The sequence below is a fragment of the Suncus etruscus genome, chromosome 7 (assembly GCF_024139225.1).
Source record: "Suncus etruscus isolate mSunEtr1 chromosome 7, mSunEtr1.pri.cur, whole genome shotgun sequence".
Classification (NCBI taxonomy): Eukaryota; Metazoa; Chordata; class Mammalia; order Eulipotyphla; family Soricidae; genus Suncus; species Suncus etruscus.
In genome coordinates this window covers 120,355,101-120,376,972 of record NC_064854.1, presented here as the reverse complement: position 1 = coordinate 120,376,972, position 21,872 = coordinate 120,355,101, and the positions used below count along the sequence as shown (strand labels likewise).

At 42.4% G+C, this 21,872-nt stretch overlaps 1 protein-coding gene across 1 annotated transcript in view; it reads left to right on the top strand.

The window, feature by feature from the left end:
• Nucleotides 1-6,937: 6,937 nt before the first annotated feature.
• The window catches only part of SETD2 (SET domain containing 2, histone lysine methyltransferase), a 96,351-nt gene continuing 81,416 nt past the window's right edge, over nt 6,938-21,872 (top strand). The window contains 4 exon segments of the mRNA XM_049777290.1: nt 6,938-6,948; nt 10,651-14,990; nt 17,710-17,806; nt 17,809-17,843. Of these exon segments, the coding sequence (XP_049633247.1) occupies nt 10,696-14,990; nt 17,710-17,806; nt 17,809-17,843 (4,427 nt within the window). The 5' untranslated portion in view covers nt 6,938-6,948; nt 10,651-10,695.

Genomic DNA, 21,872 nt, shown 5'->3' with positions numbered 1-21,872 from the left:
GACTCGTGGGAACTATGCTGGAAATTGAATCTGGATTGACTGAGTGCAAGGCAGAAGCCCTATCTGCTGTACTAATTTCCCAGTCCCTAATTTTTTTGGAAAATTTCAAACATGGGAGAGACTAGTATAATAAACACTCTCTGTGCAGCAAAATCCTCTCTCCAGATCTCCTAAATCCATCCCTGCAATTGACCTTTTGTAATTCTGGTTTTATTAATCCCTTGATTTTTTTTTGGTTGTTAATGGAATATTTTATTATTTTGAGATGGCACTTGGATATTGCTAAAGAAAAAGCAATCATAATATTGCTGCAACTGATAATAGTTCTTTACATTTTGCATTTTTTATTTTGGGCCACACTTGGTGGTGTTCAGAGGTTACTCCTGGAGGTACATGGAGAATTGATTATATGGGATGCTGGAGATTGAACCCTGATTGGCAGTGTGGAAGGCAGACTCCCTACCAGCTCAGGCCTTTTTCTTTTAATTATTTTTTAAAAAATATTTTTATGTGAGCACCATGATTGCAAGCATATTTGTAGTTGGGTTTCAGTCATGAACAGAACACCCCCCCTTTACCAGTGCAACATTCCCACCACCGATGCCCCCCATCATCTTCTCTCACCCCCCTGCCTATCTTTTGAGAATGGCATTCTACTTCTCTCTTTACCATTGTTATGATAGTTGTTAGTGTAGTTATTTCTCTAACTGCACTCACCACTCTTTGTTGTAAGCAGGTCTCCTTTTGGGGGGGGGGGTTTACACCCAGTGGCGCTCAGAAATCACCCCTGGCAGGCTCGGGGGACCTTATGGTATGCCGGGATTCTAGTCACCATCCGTCCTGGGTCGATTACATGTAAGACAAATGCCCTACTGCTGTGCTATCTCTCCGGCCCCATTTTTCTTTAAATATTTTTCTGGGAGATAGAAGCTTTGCTGTAAGTGCTGGGTATCATTAGTATCATTCATTATGCTCAAAGGGCCACCAAGCAGGGCAGTGTCTTGGGCATGCATAGCATGTGATGCTGGGGAGAAAAGTGGTATCTTATAGTATCAAGTATGTTTTAGTGCAATATACCTGACCCCTTTGAGCAATCTCTCACCTTATGGGGTCGTGCATGAAGGAGGGCCGGCCATATGTAAAGAATGCACTGCATTCCTTCTCCCTGTCCACCTTCCTTTCTCCTCACCCCTCAGTTATAAGTAGGGCTTGGGCTCTTCTCAGTGAGGTACTTGGGCTATTCCTGGATGTTCCTTGCATATGGCCACCCTGATTTGATCCCCAGTAGGTGATCTCTTGAGTACCTAATCTGCTGTACTTATTTCCAACATTAATTTTTTTTTAATTAAGTTTTTGGGCCACATCCAGTTTTGCTCAGTGGTTAATCCAGGCTCTCCTGATGGTGCTTGGGGATTATATTGGATGCCTAAGATCAAACTTGGGTTGACTGTACACAAGTCCCTTACCTGGTATACTATACTATCTCTCTGGCTCCCTCACTTCCTGATTTTAGATGACATTGATGACTATTCTCAGGTCCATTTTATTAGCATGACATTACTTCTTTTTTTTTTTTTTTTGGTTTTTGGTTTTTGGGCCACACCCGGCGTTGCTCAGGGGTTACTCCTGGCTGTCTGCTCTGCTCAGAAATAGCTCCTGGCAAGCACGGGGGACCATATGGGACACTGGGATTCGAACCAACCACCTTTGGTGCTGGATCGGCTGCTTGCAAGGCAAATGCCGCTGTGCTATCTCTCCGGGCCCGACATTACTTCTTATGTATTTATTTTCTGGAAAAATTTTTTGGGGGAGGTTTGGGCACACCTGGCGATGCTCAGGAGTTACTCCTGGCTATGTGCTCAGAAATCGCTCATGCGTGGTGGATGATAAGGAGTTAAACCCGGGTCCGTCCTGGGTCAGCTGCATGCAAGGCAAGGAGCCTACCGCTGCACTATGGCTCTGGTCCTATTTTCTGGGAATCTTATAAAATATTGTCAATTGTTTGATTGCCCTGAAATACATTTTTTTTTTTTTTTTTTTGGTTTTTGGGTCATACCCAGCAACGCTCAGGGATTACTCCTGGCTCTACGCTCAGAAATCGCTCCTGGCAGGAGGCTCGGGGACCATATGGGATGCCGGGATTCGAACCACCGTCCTTCTGCGTGCAAGGCAAAAAGCCTTACCTCCATGCTATCTCTCCAACCCCTGAAATACATTTCCTATAGAAAGTGTATGGTAAATGCTGATTTTTTTTTACTTTATTATTAGATAATGAGGTAATGACCTGTTGACAACCTAATTTCAAAGGCTGCCATTGTAGTAGATCCCATCCCCACACCTTTAATAGTTGCTGCCATTTTAGTGACCAGGATTTGCACACTTGATTGTGGTGCTCAACAGGAGTTGTGTATGTTAGTTGTAGTGTTGCATACATTTAGCTATAGTACTTTATAGATCATATACTTTAGTTATGATCCTGGCACATACTTGGCTGTGCGCTGGCTGTGCACATTTTTTGGAAGACACTCACTGTGGGTGCCAAAGAGCAGAGCCATAATGATCCTACTTGGTACTTGTGGACAGCAGCAGGGTGAAACTCACACCCTCAATGCAGCTGTACTTCCCATCCTTTTGAGCATCTCCTTAGTCCTTACCATTTCCTTTAATATGTAATATTTGTTTCACTTAGGCTGTTTTCTGTTTTATATTTTCCAAAGATAAGCATACTTAATATTCTGTTACTTACCTTGCTTTTTTCACCCAACAGAATATTCTGTAGATCACTCTGGAGTAATATACAGAAATCTTCATTATTACTTGTAAGTTTGCTTAACCTTTCACTGAAAGTATTATTCAGCCACTGTTGGTAGGCTTTTAGCTTATTTCTAGTTTTCTGCTGTTAGCTGGATAACCTTTGCATTCCTCCTCCCCCCCTTTTTTGGCTGGTGGGGTTTGTTTTGGGGTTACACCCAGCAATGCACAGGGGATTATACTCTGCACTCAGAATCAGTACTGGTGGTGTTCAGGGAATTACATAGGATGCTGGGGATCCTAACCTGGGTTGCCTGCATGAAAGACAAACACCTTACCTGCTGTAATATCTCTCCTGCCCCTCTTTCCATAGTTGTTTTTGTGAAGGTGTGGAGCCAATCACAGTTAAAGATGCATTACTCGTTGTACTCCTTTAGTTGCAGGTGCTTGAATATGTGCTGGCCTAGGGTAAAAAAAAAATCTAGACCACAGAGTCAGCAACACTGAAATTCTGAGACCCAAAATTAAACACAGCACATGTATATTTTTATATTTATAATAGAAAAATCTTGTTTATGAAACATGAAAGAGTAAAATTATTCTCAGAAGCATTTTTAGTAGCAAGCAGTTATTTATGAAAGAAGAATCTGAATTACTATTTTAAATATATTAAAGAGAAAGTCTTATGTTTAACTTAGTCACATTTTCCTTTTTTTTTTTTTAATTCTTGCTGTTCTTTGTTTTAAACATTTATTTATTACTTTTAGGTTTGGGGGTTCCACCCGGCAGCGCTCAGGGCTTGGCTTACTCCTGGCTCTGTGCTCAGAAATCACTCCTGACAAGCTGGGAGGACCATGTGGGATGCTGGGGAATCAAACCCGGGTCCTTTTTACAGAAGGGGGAATTAGTGTTTGCACACCCCGCAACTCCCCTCCCCTCCTTTTCTGAGAATGCCACAGCCAGGACAGGACTACCGGGGAAATACTGGCCATTATTTTCTTTTGGAGCTTGCTGGAGGAGATGGGCTGTTTTTTCATTTTCAAACTGTTCACTAGACCAGTGTACTTGAGTCTAATTAGGAGTTCTCTTATATACTCTGCTAGTGAAGATAATGGACTTGGACTTGAAGTGTGAGATACTGTGCTTGCCTCTAGTTTTCATACCATTTCAATTTAAATTCTGGTCCTCAGTTCTTCCCCGGAATTTTTTTTTTATATTAGCCAGATTTTGTTGTTGTTGTTTTGTGGGGGTGGAAGTGTGGGTGCTCAGGTCTAATTCTGCTCAGGGATCATTCCTTGGTGGTTGGGGGATCACAGTGCCAGGCATCTGTCTGGTTTGAACTATGTACTATGTTTAGGATTATTCCTGTCTTTGTGTTTAGAAGTGGCCCCTGAACCTTTTGTAGTACTGTTGTGTTGGCAGAATATAGTTGAAACAATATTTACATATATTTGTATGTAATATAGCTAAGACTTTACAAGGAAAATAACAAGTTCAGAATAGTATGTTTTCTTTCATTTGTTTTTGCCTTTATAAAAGAATTTGTCCCAGGGTCGGAGAGATAGCATGGAGGTAAGGCATTTGCCTTGCATGCACAAGGATGGTGGTTAGAATCCTGGCACACCCTGAGTGCTGCTGGGTGTGACCCAAAAACCAAACACCAAAAAAAAAAAAAAAAAAAAAAAAAGGACATTGTCCCAGAGAGATAGTGCAAAGATCTGAGCCTACAGAAATGCTGGCAGGATTTATTTAACTCTAGCACCACATGGTCCCTGAGCTGAGCTGAGCTGAGCTGAGCTGAGATTAGTCCCAGCACTGCTGCAAGTAGCCCAAAATAAAACTTTAAAATAGATTTTCCCATATGCACAATTTTTTTTGGCTTTGTTTTTGGGCCACACCCGGTGGCACCTGGGTTACTTCCGGCTCCGTGCTCAGAAATTATTCCAGGCAGTCTCAAGGGCCCTTATGGGATGTTAGGATTGAGCCCTGATAGCCTTTGTGCAAATCAAATGCCCTATCCGCTGTGCTACTGCTCTGGCCCCATATTTTTGCAAGGTTATGATAGTTGTCCCTAGGAAAAGAAACCTAAATTTAATTTTATCTTTCTTTGTTAACTGTTTTTTCTCATTTCAAAGTAAAAGTAATTGTTCCAACTAAAAGTGATCTCAGGGTAAAATCTGTTATCTGTCCTTTTGGTTGCACCTAATGGTTCTCAAGGCTTACTTGTGGCTTTCTGCTTCGGAATGACTACTGGTGCTGCTCAGGCAGCCACAAATGAGTGTTGGGTTGATTGTGCAAGACAAGCACCTTACCCCTGTACTGTCTTTCTGACCTTGTCATTCTGTGCTTTTTACCCATTGGTCAAAGGTTAGGTTAAGTTTTTGGAATTGCACAAAATGAGAAGTTAACTTCTAAATGTTCTGTTATTTTGCAATGAAATCGTTGTGACCCTTTCTTTTCCTCAAATTACAAACACTTCTATTATCATTCTTTTGTATGATGTGATAGAATAGATTACTGTACATTTCAACGTTTTCTTAATACTTACAAATGTTTGTGATATAGTGAAATCTCATATATATATATATATATATATAGCCTTTCTTTGGAAATTTTGCTTCTGGTGTTTTAGCCTGAGATCGCTTAAGTTTTCTTTATTTGTGTTATGCATCCTAACCACCACTTTTGTCCTTACAGTCTTAAGAGTTTGCTTTTATTTATCTTTTTTTTTAGGAAGGATTAGTTGCATGTCTGTGTTTCTGCTAAAGTTACTTTCCTTTTTGCTGTTACAGTATGCACATTTAAATTTTTATATTTACCTTGTTATATTGGAATTAATTTCCCTTCCTTCCTTCCTTCCTTCCTTCCTTCCTTCCTTCCTTCCTTCCTTCCTTCCTTCCTTCCTTCCTTCCTTCCTTCCTTCCTTCCTTCCTTCCTTCCTTCCTTCCTCCCTCCCTCCTTCCCTCCCCTTCCTTCCCCCCCCCCTCCCCTTCCCTCCCCTCCTTCCCCCCCCTCCCCCCCCCCCCCCCCCCCCCCCCCCCCCTTCCCCCCCCCCCCCCCCCCCTCCCCTCCCCTCCTTTCTTTCTTTTTCTTTTCTTTCTTTTTTTTCTTTTTTTTTTTTTTGGTTTTTGGGCCACACCCGGCGGTATCAAGGGTTACTCCTGGCTGTCTGCTCAGAAATAGCTCCTGGCAGGCACGGGGGACCATATGGGTCACTGGGATTTGAACCAACCACCTTTGGTCCTGGATTGGCTGCTTGCAAGGCAAACGCCGATATGCTATCTCTCCGGGCCCAGTGGAATTAATTTTCTTTCTTTTTTTTTTTTTTTTTTTGTGGTTTTTGGATCACACCTGGCAGTGCTCAGGGGTTATTCCTGGCTCCAGGCTCAGAAATTGCTCCTGGCAGGCACGGGGGACCATATGGGACGCTGGGATTCGAACCGATGACCTCCTGCATGAAAGGCAAACGCCTTACCTCCATGCTATCTCTCTGGCCCCGGAATTAATTTTCTAACAAAATTTCATTTTGTATTTATGGGAAGTTATCAGCTTTATAAGGGCAGAGACTCCATGGCATTTTTTTCTCTGCCATTTATTTTTATTTATTTTTGGCCATACCTGGTGGTGCTCAGGGTTTTTTTTCTGGCTCTATACTCAGGAATCACTCCTGGTGGTGTTCAGAGGAGCAATACGAGATGCTGGGGATTGAACCTAGGTCAGTTGCATACAATGGAAGCACCTTACCTACTTACTGTACTGTACTATTGCTCCGCCACCTCTACCATTTATTTTTTTTACTTAGCATTTAACACAGTGTTTATTGTTTTTATTTTTGTTTTTGGGTCACACCTGGCAGTGCTCAGGGGTTACTCCTGGCTCTGTGTTCAGAAATTTCTCCTGGCAGGCTTGGGGGACCTGCTGGGATTTGAACCGCTGTCTTTCTGTATGCAAGGCAAACGCCTTACTCCATTCTCTCTCTTCGGTCTCTAACAGTGTTTAGTGCTGTCTTCTATAAGTGTTTTTTGTACTTAAGATAACACAGATTGTGAAGGAATGGACTGTCCAATGGAATATATGTATGGGTTATTGTTATTCTGTGTTTTAAAGAAGATTTTTATTTCAGTTGATTAAAAATATTTTTTTTCATTCTTTTTCATGCTTTCTTGGCTGGATGGCAATAGAGAAGAAGAAAATGAGGTAAGTTTTATTTGTTATTAATTATGGGGTTGAAAACATTAAAAATTGAACTTAACGTAAATCATTAGTTTTTGTATCTACAGTAACTATGATAGTTGATGTTAGAGTTGAATGTTATATATCTATAACTATAGCGATAGTTGATATAATCGTGAATTGATGTTTTATATATATATATGTATATATATATATATATTTTTTTTTTTTTTGGTTTTTGGGTCTCACCCAACAGTGTTCAGGGGTTACTCCTGGCTCTAAACTCAGAAATTGCTCCTGGCAGGCTTGGGGGACCATATCGGATACTGGGATTCGAACCACCATCCTTCTGCATGCAAGGCAAACACCCTACCTCCATGCTATCTCTTGGCCCTGATGTTATTTTTGTTTGGGCTTTTTTCTTTTTTTTTGCTACACCAGTGGTGGTCAGGGGCTACTCCTGGTTTTGTGCTCATAAATTACTCGTGGCATTCGGGATAATGAGCATCTTACCCGGGTCAATCCTGTGCAAGGCTCTAACTGTTGTGTGGTTACTCTGGCTTTTGTGTGTGTGTGTAAGTTTTGTTTTGTGGACCACATCTGGCAGTATTCAGGGCTTACACTTGATTCTGTGCTCGGGGGTTACTCCTTGCAGTACTTGGGAGCAGTGTATGGGATAATATGAGGTGCTGGGAATTGAACTTGGGTTGGCCCTGTGTAAGGCAAGCCCCTACCCCTGTGCTCTTGCCCCATCGCTGGAGAAATCTTCAATTGCTTTATAGTTGTTTCACTTTCAGTAGATCAGCTATAAATCAGCATGACTTGAGTATGTGGAGCCAAAGTAGAGATATTGGTAGTGAATGTGATAGGTTGGGATAAATTCCAAGAAGGGAAAAGGTCTGGTCTTTCTTTGGCTACTCCATTATAAAAATGAATGAGATGGGAAATTGTTTTATATCAATTTTTTTTGGGGGGGGGCACACCTAGGTGGCGCTGCTGTTCCCTTATAAAGAGTGGATAACTACATCCAATTCACAATGCCTACTTAATCTTCTGATTTCTTTCTTTTTTTGGGGGGGGGTTATGGCCACACCCGGCAGTGCTCAGGGGTTACTCCTGGCTGTCTGCTCAGAAATATCTCCTGACAGGCACGGGGGACCATATGGGACACCAGGATTCGAACCAATCACCTTTGGTCCTGGATCGGCTGCTTGCAAGGCAAACGCCGCTGTGCTATCTTGCTGGGCCCTTATATCAATATTTTTAAAATCTGGGAAGACCACCAGAATTCTCTGTGGTACGTGTTTACAAAAAGTGAAATCAAATGCATTTCTTGATCTTTCTTAAATCTTTTTTTTGTTTGTTTGTTTTGTTTTTGGGTCACACCCGGCAGCGCTTAGGGGTTCGTCCTGGCTTTACGCTCAGAAATCGCCCCTGGCAGGCTCGGGGGACTATATGAGATGCCGGAATTCGAACCACTGTCCTTCTGCATGGAAGGCAAATGCTTACCTTCATGCTATCTTGCCGGCCCCAGATCTATCTTAAATCTTGAATCAACATTCCTGGAATTTTATCACTGATCTATCTTCCTTCCTTCCTTCCTTCCTTCCTTCCTTCCTTCCTTCCTTCCTTCCTTCCTTCCTTCCTTCCTTCCTTCCTTCCTTTCCTTCCTTCCTCCTCCCTCCCTCCCTCCTCCCTCCCTCCCTCCCTCCCTCCTCCTCCCTCCCTCCCATTTCCCCCTCCCTCCTCCCTCCCTCCCATTTCCCCCTCCCTCCTCCTCTCTCCCTCCCTCTCTCCCTCCCTTTCCACACCCAGTGACGCACAGGGGTTATTCCTGGCTATGCACTCAGAAATCCTGGCTTGGGGGATGGAACCTCAGTCCATTATAGGCTAGCATGGGCAAGGCAGACACCTTACTGCTTGTGCCACTGCTCCGGCCCCTTATCACTGATCTTATTTTTACTAAACATTATACATGATTCCTGTATATCATTATTTAAGAGCTCTTTTTAGACAAGAGCAAACTATATCTTCTTTTTTTGTTTGTTTGTTTGGTTTTGGGTCACACCCCGAGGCGCTAAGGAGTTACTTCTGGCTTTGCTCTCAGAAGTTGCTCCTGTCAGCCTCAGGTACCATCTGGGATGCCAGGATTAGAACCAGGGTTCATCCTATATTGGCTGTGTGCAAGGTCAAATGCCTTATTGCTGTGCTATTGCCCCGACCTTATTTTTATTATTAAGATGTTAACTTTCACTCAGTATCTACATGTCCTTTTGTGTTGTATCAGAGATACCTTTGATTTTTTGTTTTGTTTTGTTTTTGGGTCACACCTGGTGGCACTCAGGGGTTACTCCTGGCTTTGATTTTAGAAGTCGCTCCTGGTAGGCTTGGAGACCATATGGTATGCTGGGAATCGAACCACCATCTGTTTGAATCAACTGAGTGCCAGGTAAACGCCTTACCGCTATGCTATCTCTCCGGCCCTGATTTTTGTTTTTATTGTTAAAATCTGTCTGGAAAATACTCTACAGAGTGTTTAAATTCTTTTTTGTTTTGTTTTGGTTTGGTTTTTGGTTTTTGGGCCATACACGGTGGTGTTCAGGGATTACTCCTGGCTGTCTGCTCAGAAATAGCTCCTGGCAGGCAAGGGGGACCATATGGGACACTGGGATTGGAACCAACCACCTTTGGTCCTGGATCAGCTGCTTGCAAGGCAAACGCCGCTGTGCTATCTCTCCGGCCCCAGAAAGTTTTAATTCTTTATGTAATTCACAAGAATGGGAAAATAGTAATTGTAACTAGAGAACTTTCAAATGTATTGAAAATTTTCAGGGACTGTAGCAGTGGCACACATTGCTTTGCCCACGCCAGCCTTGGACGGACCGTGGTTCGATCCACCAGCGTCCCAGATGGTCTCCCAAGCCAGCAGTGATTTCTGAGCTCATAGCCAGGAGTAACCCCTGAGCGTCACCAGGTGTGCCTCCCCCCAAAAAAGGGGGTGCTGGAGAGGTGGCACAAGGGTGTCTGCCTTGCGTGTGCTAGCCTAGGACGGACTGCTGTTCGATATCCCCCCGCGCCTCCCTCCCCCCGAGGCCCATGTGGTCCCCCAAGCCAGGAGTGATGGAGTGATTTCTGAGTGGAAAGCCAGGAGTAACACCTGAACGTCACTGGGTGTGGCCCAACCCCCCCAAATATATATATATATATTTTTTTTCATAATAGTTTTTAGATACTTATGAGCTTAGGGAAATTTATGTTGTCACTAAAATATTTTAATTTCCCTGACATTTGAAACTATGGTAGATATTTGATGAAGTCAAGTGTGCTTGGCATGATATGGCCTTAGACTGGTAAACATTTGAAAGTAGGGGGCCGGAGAGATAGCATGGAGGTAAGGTGTTTGCCTTGCATGCAGAAGGACAGTGGTTCGAATCCTGGCATCCCATATGGTCCCCTGAGCCTGCCAGGAGCGATTTCTGAGCGTAGAGCCAGGAGTGACCCCTGAGCACTGCCTGGAGTGACTCAAAAACAAAAACAAAACGTAAAGCCGGAGAGATGGTTTGCCTTCCACGCAGAAGGTTGGTGGTTCGAATCCCGGCATCCCATATGGTCCTCTGGGCCTTCCAGGGTACTACCCCTGAGCGCTGCCACGTGTGACCCTCCCCCCTAAAAAAATTTGAAAGTGAATTTATTGTGGTAGTAATTGCTTGTTTTGTTCATTTATAGGCAAAGATTGAAAATGTGCAGAAAACAGGTTTCATCAAAGGACCAATGTTCAAAGGTGTTGCTTCTAGTCGGTTTTTGCCCAAAGGCACCAAGACAAAAGTTAATTTGGAAGAACAGGGACGACAGAAAGTGTCATTCAGCTTTAGCCTTACAAAGAAGACTTTGCAGAACAGGTTTCTGACTGCACTTGGCAATGAAAAACAAAATGATACTTCAAACTCCCCAGCTGTACCTCTTCAAGTTGACTTAACCCCTAAAATTAAAATGGACATTGCAGATACCTTATCTACTACAGAAGAATCTTCCCCACCAAAATCAAGGGTAGAATTGGGCAAAATTCATTTTAAGAAACATCTGCTTCATGTGACATCTAGGCCTCTGCTGACTACCACTACAACAGTGACGTCTCCTCCTCCTCCCGTACCATTACCAGCAGTCATGGCAGAATCAACAACTATAGACTCACCACCCTCATCTCCACCTCCGCCACCACCTCCTCCCCAAGCCACAACACCCTTGCCACCAGCACCAGTAATAGAGCCAGTGGTTTTGCCACATACACCAGTAACATTTCTGATGACAGCACCAGTAGATGTAGCGGATAGAACCCTAAAGGAATCACCAATTACAGCTGTACCAGAATCTTCAGAAATGGACACTAAGCAGGACACTGTATTCAATAGTTCAGAAGAACACACAACTCAGAATTTGAATGAACAAGCAGATGTGCCCTTACAAAAAGAAGACTCCCATATTGGGAAGGAAGAAGAAATTTCAGATAGTTCTAAGAATAGTCTGGGCTCAAAAAAAACAAGTTCTAAGAAGAAATCCTCACAATCTGAAGGCACCTTTCTTGGTTCAGAATCTGATGAAGATTCTGTACGGACTTCCTCAAGTCAGAGATCACATGATTTAAAATTTTCAGCAAGCATTGAAAAGGAAAGAGATTCAAAAAAGAGCTTAGCACCTTTAAAAATTGAGGATTTGGGGAAATGTTCACGATCTAAAATGGAGAGAGAAGATAAATATTTTAGCTACTCAAAACTTGAAAGAGATACTCGGTATATATCTTCTCGATGTAGATCAGAAAGAGAGCGGAGGCGGAGTAGATCTCGTTCTAGATCTGAGAGGGGCTCTAGAACTAGTTTATCCTATTCCAGGTCAGAAAGATCCCATTATTATGACTCTGATCGTCGCTACCATCGGAATTCCCCTTACCGAGAGAGGGCACGTTATTCTCGGCCATATGCAGATAACAGGGCACGAGAGAGTTCTGACTCAGAAGATGAGTATAAGAAAACCTACTCCAGGCGCACCTCATCTCATTCCTCCACTCACAGAGACTTGAGGACATCATCCTATTCTAAATCTGACCGGGACTGCAAAACTGAGTCCTCTTACTTAGAGGCAGAGAAAAGAGGAAAATATTCTTCAAAATTAGAAAGAGAATCCAAAAGGACTTCAGAAAATGAAGCAATGAAACGATGTTGTTCTCCTAATGAATTGGGGTTTCGACGGGGGTCATATTCCAAGTATGATAACAGTGCTTCCCGTTATAAGTCTGCCTCTTCGAAACCTGTACCCAAATCTGACAAATTTAAAAATTCTTTCTGTTGTACAGAATTAAATGAGGAAACGAAACAGTCTCATTCCTTTAGCTTACAGTCTCCTTGTTCAAAAGGTAGTGAGTTAAGAATGCTTAGTAAAATTCCTGAAAGAGAAAAGACTGGTTCTCCACCACCATCAAGTCGATTAAATGATTCACCTACTTTTACAAAGCTAGATGAATCACCTCTTTTTAAGTCTGAATGTGTAAGACATGATAGCCATGATAGTATTAAGGAATTAGACTCTTTATCTAAACTGAAGAATGATCATTTAAGAAGTTATTGTCCCATAGAATTAAATATAAATGGATCTCCTGGGACAGAATCTGATTTGGCAACATTTTGCACTTCTAAAATAGACACAACTTTGATGTCTTCTGATGATAGTGTGACTGGATCAGAGGTGTCCCCTTTGGCCAAAGCACACATGCTTTCATCAAATGGAGTTCAGAATATTAGATATAAGGAAAAAGACTTGGATGATACTTGCAGACAGTGTAGTAAGTCTGAAGATTCATATAGGGAGACAGATCATCCTCCATTGTCACCACACCAAGACAAACTCACATCTTTGCCATTAATTACCATAGATTATTCCAAAACAGTAGTTAAAGAACCAGTTGATATGAGTATTTCTTGTAAAACCAAAGATTCAGATATATATTGTACTTCAAATGACAGCAATCCTTTGTGTCATTCTGAAGATGAAAACACTGAGCCTTCAGTTGCAAAGGTTTCTCCAGATAGCTTTATGAATGTGCATTTGAAATCAAAAACAGTTACATGTGGTAATAGAAATGTGACAGATCAACACTCAAAATTTGTGTCTGAAGACTGTAAGCAGAACATTGGTAGCACTAGTTCAGCTTCAGTGAATAATTTTGATGATATATGTCAACCCATAGAGAGTTCAGGAGTTGCTTCATTTCTTCCAAGTCTTCCAGCAGGTGTAGAAATGGACAGTTTGAGTCTGTTGCAATGTGAAGAGAACACATCCTCTGTCATGGATGCTGTACTGAATAAAAGTTCAAATTGTACAAAGCCAGCAGAGAAAGAAAAAATAGCAGTAGATAGTGACCTTCCTGATTCAGCAAGGGGAATTGCTTCCTGGGAAAACAGGCATAACAATGGGTTACCTGGGAAATGTGTACAAGAGATTCAAGAAGAGGGAAATTCTGTATTGCCTGATAGAAGAGGAAAACCAGAAATCTCTTTAGATGAAGATGGAAGAGAATATGCACAGACTTCTGATGATTCCCAAGTAGTATTTTCTTCTTGTGATTTAAACTTAACCATGGAAGATAGTGACGGCATAAATTACACTTTAAAATGTGACAGTAGTGGTCATGCTTCAGAGATTGTGTCTACTGTTCCTGAAGATTATTCTGGTTCTTCTGAAAGTTCAAGTGATGCTAGTGATTCTGAAGACACAGATTCTGATGATAGTTGTATTCCAAGGAACCGGCTTCAGTCTGTTGTGGTGGTGCCAAAGAATTCTACTTTGCCCATGGAAGAAACAAGTCCTTGTTCTTCTCGGAGCAGTCAGAGTTACAGACACTATTCTGACCACTGGGAAGATGATCGGTTAGATTCAAGGAGACATTTATATGACGAAAAATTTGAGAGTACAGCTAGTAAAGGCTGTTCTCAGACTGAAAAGTTTTTCCTTCATAAGGGAACAGAGAAGAACTCAGAAACTGCTTTTACACAGTCCAACAGAAAACAAATAGATAACCACTTGCCTGAAATTGTTCATCCTCAGAGTGATGGAGTTGATAGTACAAGTCATATAGATGTGAAATCTGACTCTCTAGTCCATCCAAATGTTGAAGAAACAGTGAACTCTAAGTTAGCGTCAAGGCAACAAGAAGAAATTTCAGTGTACTCATCTGATGGTTTTCAAGATGTCCCAAATAAATCTCGACAACAGTCAGCCTTCCCTAACAGACCAGATAGTAGATTGGGAAAAACAGATTTGAGTTTTTCTCCCTCTTGTGAGATTTCCCAAGTGCATAGCTTTCATGCATCTGAAGAGCACAGAAACATAGGATGGGAATTCTCTCAACAAGAAAAACCTACTACCACATACCAGCAACCAGACAGTAGCTATGGAGTTTGTGGTGGACACAAGTATCAGCAAAATGCAGAACAGTACAGTGGGACACGTAATTACTGGCATGGCAACGGCTACTGGGATCCAAGATCAGCAGGTAGACCACCTGGAACTGGTGGTGTATATGATCGAATTCAAGGGCAAGTGCCGGATTCCTTAACAGGTGACCGTGAAGAAGAGGAGAATTGGGATCAGCATAGTGGATCCACCTTTTCAAGCCAATCCAGTAAATTTTTTCTGTCCCTTCAGAAGGACAAGGGGTCAGTACAAGCTCCTGAAATAAGTAGTAATTCCATTAAGGACACTGTAACAGTGAATGAAAAGAAAGATCTTTCAAAAAACTTAGAAAAAGGTGATATGAAAGATAGAGGACCTCCTAAAAAAAGGAGGCAGGAATTGGAGAGTGATTCTGATAGTGATGGTGAGCTTCAGGAGAGAAAGAAAGTTAAAGTTGAAGTAGGGATGGGAGAGACAACAGTGCCCCCAGGCTCAGCACTAATTGGACCTTCTTGTGTCATGGATGACTTCCGGGACCAACAGAGATGGAAGGAGTGTGCCAAGCAAGGAAAGATGCCTTGTTACTTTGATCTGATTGAAGAAAACGTTTATTTAACAGAAAGGTAAACCTCATTGATACTTAATACTCCCCACCCCCACTAACACTTTTTAGCTTCTTAATATCACCTTTTGGGGCCAGGGAGATGTCTTACAAGGCTGAAGTGTATGGCTTGCAGGTAGGACCCCAGAGTTTGATCTTGTACACCACATTGTTCCTTCCGTATCTCTAGGTGTTACTCCCTTACTGAACTGGGAATAGCCCTCACCATTGCTGGGTGTGGCCCAAGAACATATTTCTTTTTTTTTTTTTTTTTTTTTTTGGTTTTTGGGCCACACCCTGTGACGCTCAGGGGTTACTCCTGGCTATGCGCTCAGAAGTTGCTCCTGGCTTCTTGGGGGACCATATGGGATGCCGGGGGATCGAACCGCGGTCCGTCCTAGGCTAGCGCAGGCAAGGCAGGCACCTTACCTCCAGCGCCACCGCCCGGCCCCAAGAACATATTTCTATTACTTCAGGCTAAATTATCTCAATCACATGAAATAATATGTGGTAAATATAAATTTATTTATTTGCATTTAATGTATTTGCATTGTTCTGTAGTTGAAGAGTAGTCCTATTTCCCAAATTTTCAGATCTTATCGCTATTTTTTAAAATTATAGGTTTTGTTGTCTACAAAACAGTAGGGATTTATGCATATAACATTCCTACTGATGACCAGTTCTCATTTTCCTTTGCCTTTGGGCATTTGTTACTCTCCTAATGTTTCTTTCATTTTTTTTTTTTTTTTTTTAAGTCTCACCACTTTATCAGTTTATGCTTTGTTTTCTTGTTTTTGTTTTTGGGTTTGATGCTGCCAGGAGTAACCCCTGAGTGCCACCAGGTGTGTCCCCTCCTCAAATAGTTTGACATAAAGGCAAGTGAAGAGAGTTTGACTTTTTTGGGGGGGCCACACCCAGTGATGCTCAGGGGTTACTCTGGGGTATTCGATCCCTCTTGGCTTAGAGGACCATATGGGATGCCGGGGGATCGAACCATGGTCCATCCTAGAATAGTGTGCACTAGGCAGACACCTATGGCCTGCGCCACTACTGTGGCTCCAGTTTGACTTTTATTTTTTGGTTTTTGAGCCACACCCGGCAGTGCTCAGGGGTTACTCCTGGCTGTCTGCTCAGAAATAGCTCCTGGCAGGCCCGGGGGACCATATGGGACACCGGGATTTGAACCAACCAGGTCCTGGATCGGCTGCTTGCAAGGCAAACACCACTGTGCTATCTCTCTGGGCCCTTTTTTTTTTAATGCACTTTCTAATAGTTTCCTTTCTCCAAATCATTTTGGGTTGAGAAAATTTAATCCTCTGAAATGTTTACTTGTAATTATATACTTTCTTCTTCAGATATCTATATTTTTAAGCAAAACATCTGTGTGTGATGTCATGGTAATGATGTGATATTATTGTAAGATTCTTTAAAACTGTTTCTCAATCTTATGGCTCCCATGTACCCGTAAGGTATTCTAAGAGGAACTTGGATGAAAATTATAAAAACGGGGATGGGGAGAACATGGCATAAGATTAGGGAGCTAACTAGTAGGACACAGGGCCGCAGAAAGGAAATAGGTTGGAAGGGGGCCACATTTGGGAAAAGATTTAAAAAGTAGTAAAGGATTTTATTGCATTGAACTTGTAATGTAAGATGTAATGCTTAGTAAGATTTTTTTCCTCACTGTTTATCTCAACTACTTTGTTCAACTATGAGGACTAATTCTTTAAACAGTCAGCTCTAGCTCTGTTTGATGGTGAGTTTTCCCTATTTTTATTCTCAGTCAGATTTGGCTATTACATGGAAATTCTTACAATTTGAAACTTAGTTTTCAGCTGTTGTGAAGCTGTGAGAGATCCTGATAAGGATATCGGCTTTTAACTCTCCCCTCTAGATGCCCAATAAAATGGTTTAATCCCTCCCACCTCATTTAATTTAGCAGATCTGGAGATGAATAGGGAATAAAGTTTAAGTATAAAATTAGAGGCTTGACTTTGCTGTATTCTTCAGTTTGCTAGGGATAATGCTTCTCGTCTTTTTTTTGGGGGGGTGGCGCCATACTCATTTGACGCTCAGGGGTTACTCCTGGCTATGAGCTCAGAAATCGCTCCTGGCTTGGGGGGGATTATATGGGACGCCGGGGGATTGAACCACGGTCCGTCCTATGCTAGTGCTTACAAGGCAGACACCTCACCTTTAGCGCCACCTTCCCGGCCCCTGTTTCTCATCTTTTTTATGCAATACAATTTTTAGTAGTTTGGCTTGCTCTTCAAACCTATGTTCTCCCTTGAACTTTTATCTTACTTGCTTGCCTGTTTTCACTCTGGAGAAGTCTTTTCTTTTATGAGCACACACTTCTCCCTTTTTCTCCTTACAATCTTTGTGTGTGTGTGTGTGTGTGTGTGTGTTTTGGGTCACACCTGGCAGTGCTCAGGGGTTATTCCTGGCTCTAGGCTCAGAAATTGCTCCTGGCAGGCACGGGGGACCATATGGGACGCTGGGATTTGAACCGATGATCCACCTGCATGAAAGGCAAACGCCCTTACCTCCATGCTATCTCCTCCGGCCCCCTTCTCCTTACATCTTTTGAAATAAGTATCAATAAAAATTTACTTTGCTTCACTAAAAAACAAAATACCAATTTTCAGTACTTTCAGTTTTTGAAATACTAGTCATTTGGTTTATTTGCATATGTTTCATAATCACAAGTTAATCAGTTTTTATATAACTTTACCTAACAGAAAGAAGAACAAATCCCATAGAGATATTAAGAGAATGCAGTGTGAATGTACACCTCTATCTAAGGAGGAAAGAGCTCAAGGCGAAATAGCATGCGGAGGAAGATTTGTCTGAATCGTCTCCTCATGATTGAATGGTAAGTAAATTAGAATGCTCAAGTATTTTATTAAATGCCCCCTAACATTAAAAATGATCTTTAGGATCAGAGCGATAGCACAGTGGGTAGGGTGTTTGCCTTGCACACAGCTGCCCAGGACTGACACTGGGTTCAATCACTGGAAGTCCCATAATGCTCCCCAAGCCAGGAGTGATTTCTGAGCATAGAGCCAGGAGTAGCCCCCTGAATGTCACCGGATGTGGCCCAAAAACTGTGCGTTCAGAAATCGCTCCTGGCTTGGGGGGGCATCTGGAATGCTGGGGGATAGAAGTGCGGTCCGTCCTAGGTTAGCGCCTGCAAGTAAACATCCTACAACTAGCTTGCGCCACTGCTCTGGTGTCCCCCCCCCAATGTTTTTTTTTTTTTCCTTTTTTAGTGGAGAGAAGGAGTTTTAACCTCTCCTAATACATATTTTTGAGAGTGTATGTTCAGTAAAAACAATTGATGCTTAATGGTATTAAATTTTCTTTTTTGTGTATATAATAATTTATACAATAATTAGTGCTGGGCCCGGAGAGATAGCACAGCGGTGTTTGCCTTGCAAGCAGCCGATCCAGAACCCAAAGGTGGTTGGTTCGAATCCGCGTGTCACCATATGGTCCCCCCGTTGCCTGCCAGGAGCTATTTCTGAGCAGACCAGCAGGAGTAACCCCTGAGCAATGCCAGGTGTGAACCAAAAACCAAAAAACCAAAAACCAAAAAAAAAAAAAAATTAGTGCTATGTTCTATTGTTGATGGTAATATAATAATACTGCTCTTATGCAGTCTTTTGCCTCTTGTGAATTCATGTCCCGAGAAAATAAATCTTGCAGGTTTAAATTTGTTTTGGGGCTATACCTGAGTTGCTCAGCGGATTATTCCTGGTTCTGTACTTAGAAATTACTCCTGGCAGTGCCAAAGGAGTCAATATGGCAAATGCCCTGCCCACTGTACTACCATTCTGACCCTCAAATTCTTCCTCTTATAAAACTCAATCCCTTTATTGGTAATCTCTCTATGTAATTATTTTTACTGCCTATAACAATTTAGATTGGTTTTTCTTTTTCTTTTTGATTTTTGGGCTGTACCCAGCAGCACTCAGGGCTGACTCTTGGCTCAGTGCTCAAAAATTACCTCTGGTAGGCTTGGAGACCAGATGGGGTGCCAAGATTTCAACCCGGGTTGGCTGCATACAAGGCAACATTCCTCCCGTCCCTATTTATAGAAATCTTAACTTTTTGTTTTGTTTTTATTGTTTGGGCCCCTACCTCTTGGTGCGTAGGGGTTACTCCTGGCTCCACAGTCAGAAATCACTTCTGGCAGGCTCGGGGGACCATATGTGATGCTGGGTATTGAACTTGGGTCGACTGTGTGCAAGGCACTCAGGCCCTTAATTTTTTTGTTTTTTGTTTTTGGGTCACACCTGGCAGCGCTCAGGGTCTATTCCTGACTCTATGCTCAGAAATCACCCCGGCAGGCTCAGGGACTATATGGGATGCCCCAGGATTTGAAACCGCTGTCCTTCTGTGTGCAAGGCAAACCGCCTATGCTATCTCCGGCCCCCTAATTTTTATTTTTAATTTACTTTATTTAATTTATTTTTGGTGGTTTTCGGTTAAACCGGTGACGCTCAGGAGGTATTCCTGGCTATGTGCTCAGAAATCGCTCCTGGCTTGGAGGACCATATGGGATGCCAGGGGATCAAATCACAGTCTATCCTAGGCTAGCAGATGCCTTACTGCTTGCGCCACCGGTCCAGACCCATGGTCCAGATCCATGGACCTTAATTTTTTGTTCTTGTTAACTGTTCCCCTCCCTCTGCCATATATTGGTAACTTATTCTATGTCTACAGACCTATCTTTATCTTGGCTGCATTATGAATTCAGAGTAAACTCATAATTAGTGATCTTCTATTGATAGCCATTGTTTTCATACTATTTTATTTGCTAGTTACCAATATCATTATATAGACTATTCTTGAAATCTTAGAAAATATGCATAGGCCAGAGAGATAGCACATTTGCCTTGCACTCAGCCGACCCAGGACTGACAGTGGTTTAATTCCTGGCATCTCATCAGAACCCGTGAGCATCGCCAAGTGTGACCCAAAAAGAAAAAAGAAAATGCACATAGACTAAAGAAATAATACAGAGGGTAAGTCACTTGCTTGGCATGAAGCTGATCAGATTCAGTCCTCATTACAACATCTGAACACAGCCAGGTGTGCCCTTTCCAAGAAAAGAAAAGAAAAGAAAAGAAAAGAAAAGAAAAGAAAAGAAAAGAAAAGAAAAGAAAAGAAAAGAAAAGAAAATGTGCATTACAGATTTTCTAAGTGTGGGAGAATAGTTTTGTCACAGCTTTCATATTTTTCTTTCTTTCTTTTTCTTTTTTTTTTGTTTGTTTTGGGCCACACCTGGTGATGCTCAGGGGTTACTCCTGGCTATGCGCTCAGAAATCGCTTCTGGTAAAGGGTACCATATGGGATGCTAGGAGATCGAACCTAGGTCCGTCTTGGATCAGCCATGTACAAGGCAAATGCCCTTCAGCTGTGCTATTCCTCTGGCCCCTTTCTTTTTTTGAAAAGGAAAAATACCTGGCCACACTTGGTGACATTCAGAGGTTACTTCTGGCTCTGTCTATGCTCAGAAATCACTACTGGCAGGCTCAGGGGACTGTATGGAATGCCAGGGATTGAACCCGGTTTGGCCATATGCAAGACAAACACCCTAACCATTGTGCTAGTGCTCTGGCAGTTTTCATATTTTTCTTACAAACAGTATCTTTACTTTAAAATGCATGCTTTTTTTTTTTAGCTGTCTTATGAAAAATCTGATTTTTGCTATGAAATAATATTAAGTTGATTTTAAGTATTGGCTCTTTTAATCTTTTTTTTTTTTTTTTGGTCATACCCAGAGATGCTCAGGATTTACTTCTGGCTCTTCACTCAGAAACCACTCCTGGCAGGCTCTGGGGGACCATATGGAATGCTAGAAAGTGAACCCGGGCCCATTCTTGGGTTAGCTGTATGCAAGGCAAATGCCTTACTGCTGTGCTATCTCTCCCACCCCATTTAAACATTTTTTTTTAGTATTGTCTGATAATATTTGGGTACTTACTTCGGAGAGTGTTTGGGCCACACTTGGTGATGCTCCAGGACTTGTCCCAGATTTGTGCTCTAAAGTGACTCCTTGACCATGCTTGGGGACCATATGTAATGCTAGACATTCAAACTGTGTTGACTGCATTCTAGGCAAGTGCCTTACTTCAACCTCTCTTTAACCTCTAATAAGGTATTTTCTTTCAAAAGTAAACATTAAAAAGAATGAAGACACAGTATTCATCTAAAAGGAAGATAAAAATTCACATGTAAAAAGGAGGTATAAGAGCATTGCTTTTCTTTTTTTTTTTTTTTTTTTCTGTTTGTTTTGTTTTTTGGGCCACACCCGGTGGTGCTCAGGGGTTACTCCTGGCTGTCTGCTCAGAAATAGCTCCTGTCAGGCACAGGGGACCATATGGGACACCGGGATTCGAACCAACCACCTTTGGTCCTGGATCTGCTGCTTGTAAGGCAAATGCCGCTGTGCTCTCTACGGGCCCGAGCATTGCTTTTTTTTTTTTTTTGGTTTTTTGGGCCACACCCTGTGACGCTCAGGGGTTACTCCTGGCTATGCGCTCAGAAGTCGCTCCTGGCTTGGGGGACCATATGGGACGCCGGGGGATCGAACCGCGGTCCGTCCGAGGCTAGCGCAGGCAAGGCAGGCACCTTACCTTTAGCGCCACCGCCCGGCCCCCGGAGCATTGCTTTTCTAATTTGACATGTTGCCCTGTTTTTCACTCCCCCTTTTTCTGCTATACTTTTTAATGTATATGAAGGAAAACAAATACTCTTACTTTTCTTCTTCTTCTTTTTTTTTTTTTTTGCTTTGTGACACATACCTGGTGGTCGTGCTCCTGGTTTAACAAACCCTGGCTTTGCACTCAGGGAATCATGCGATGCTGGCAATCGAATCCTGGTCGACTACATGCAA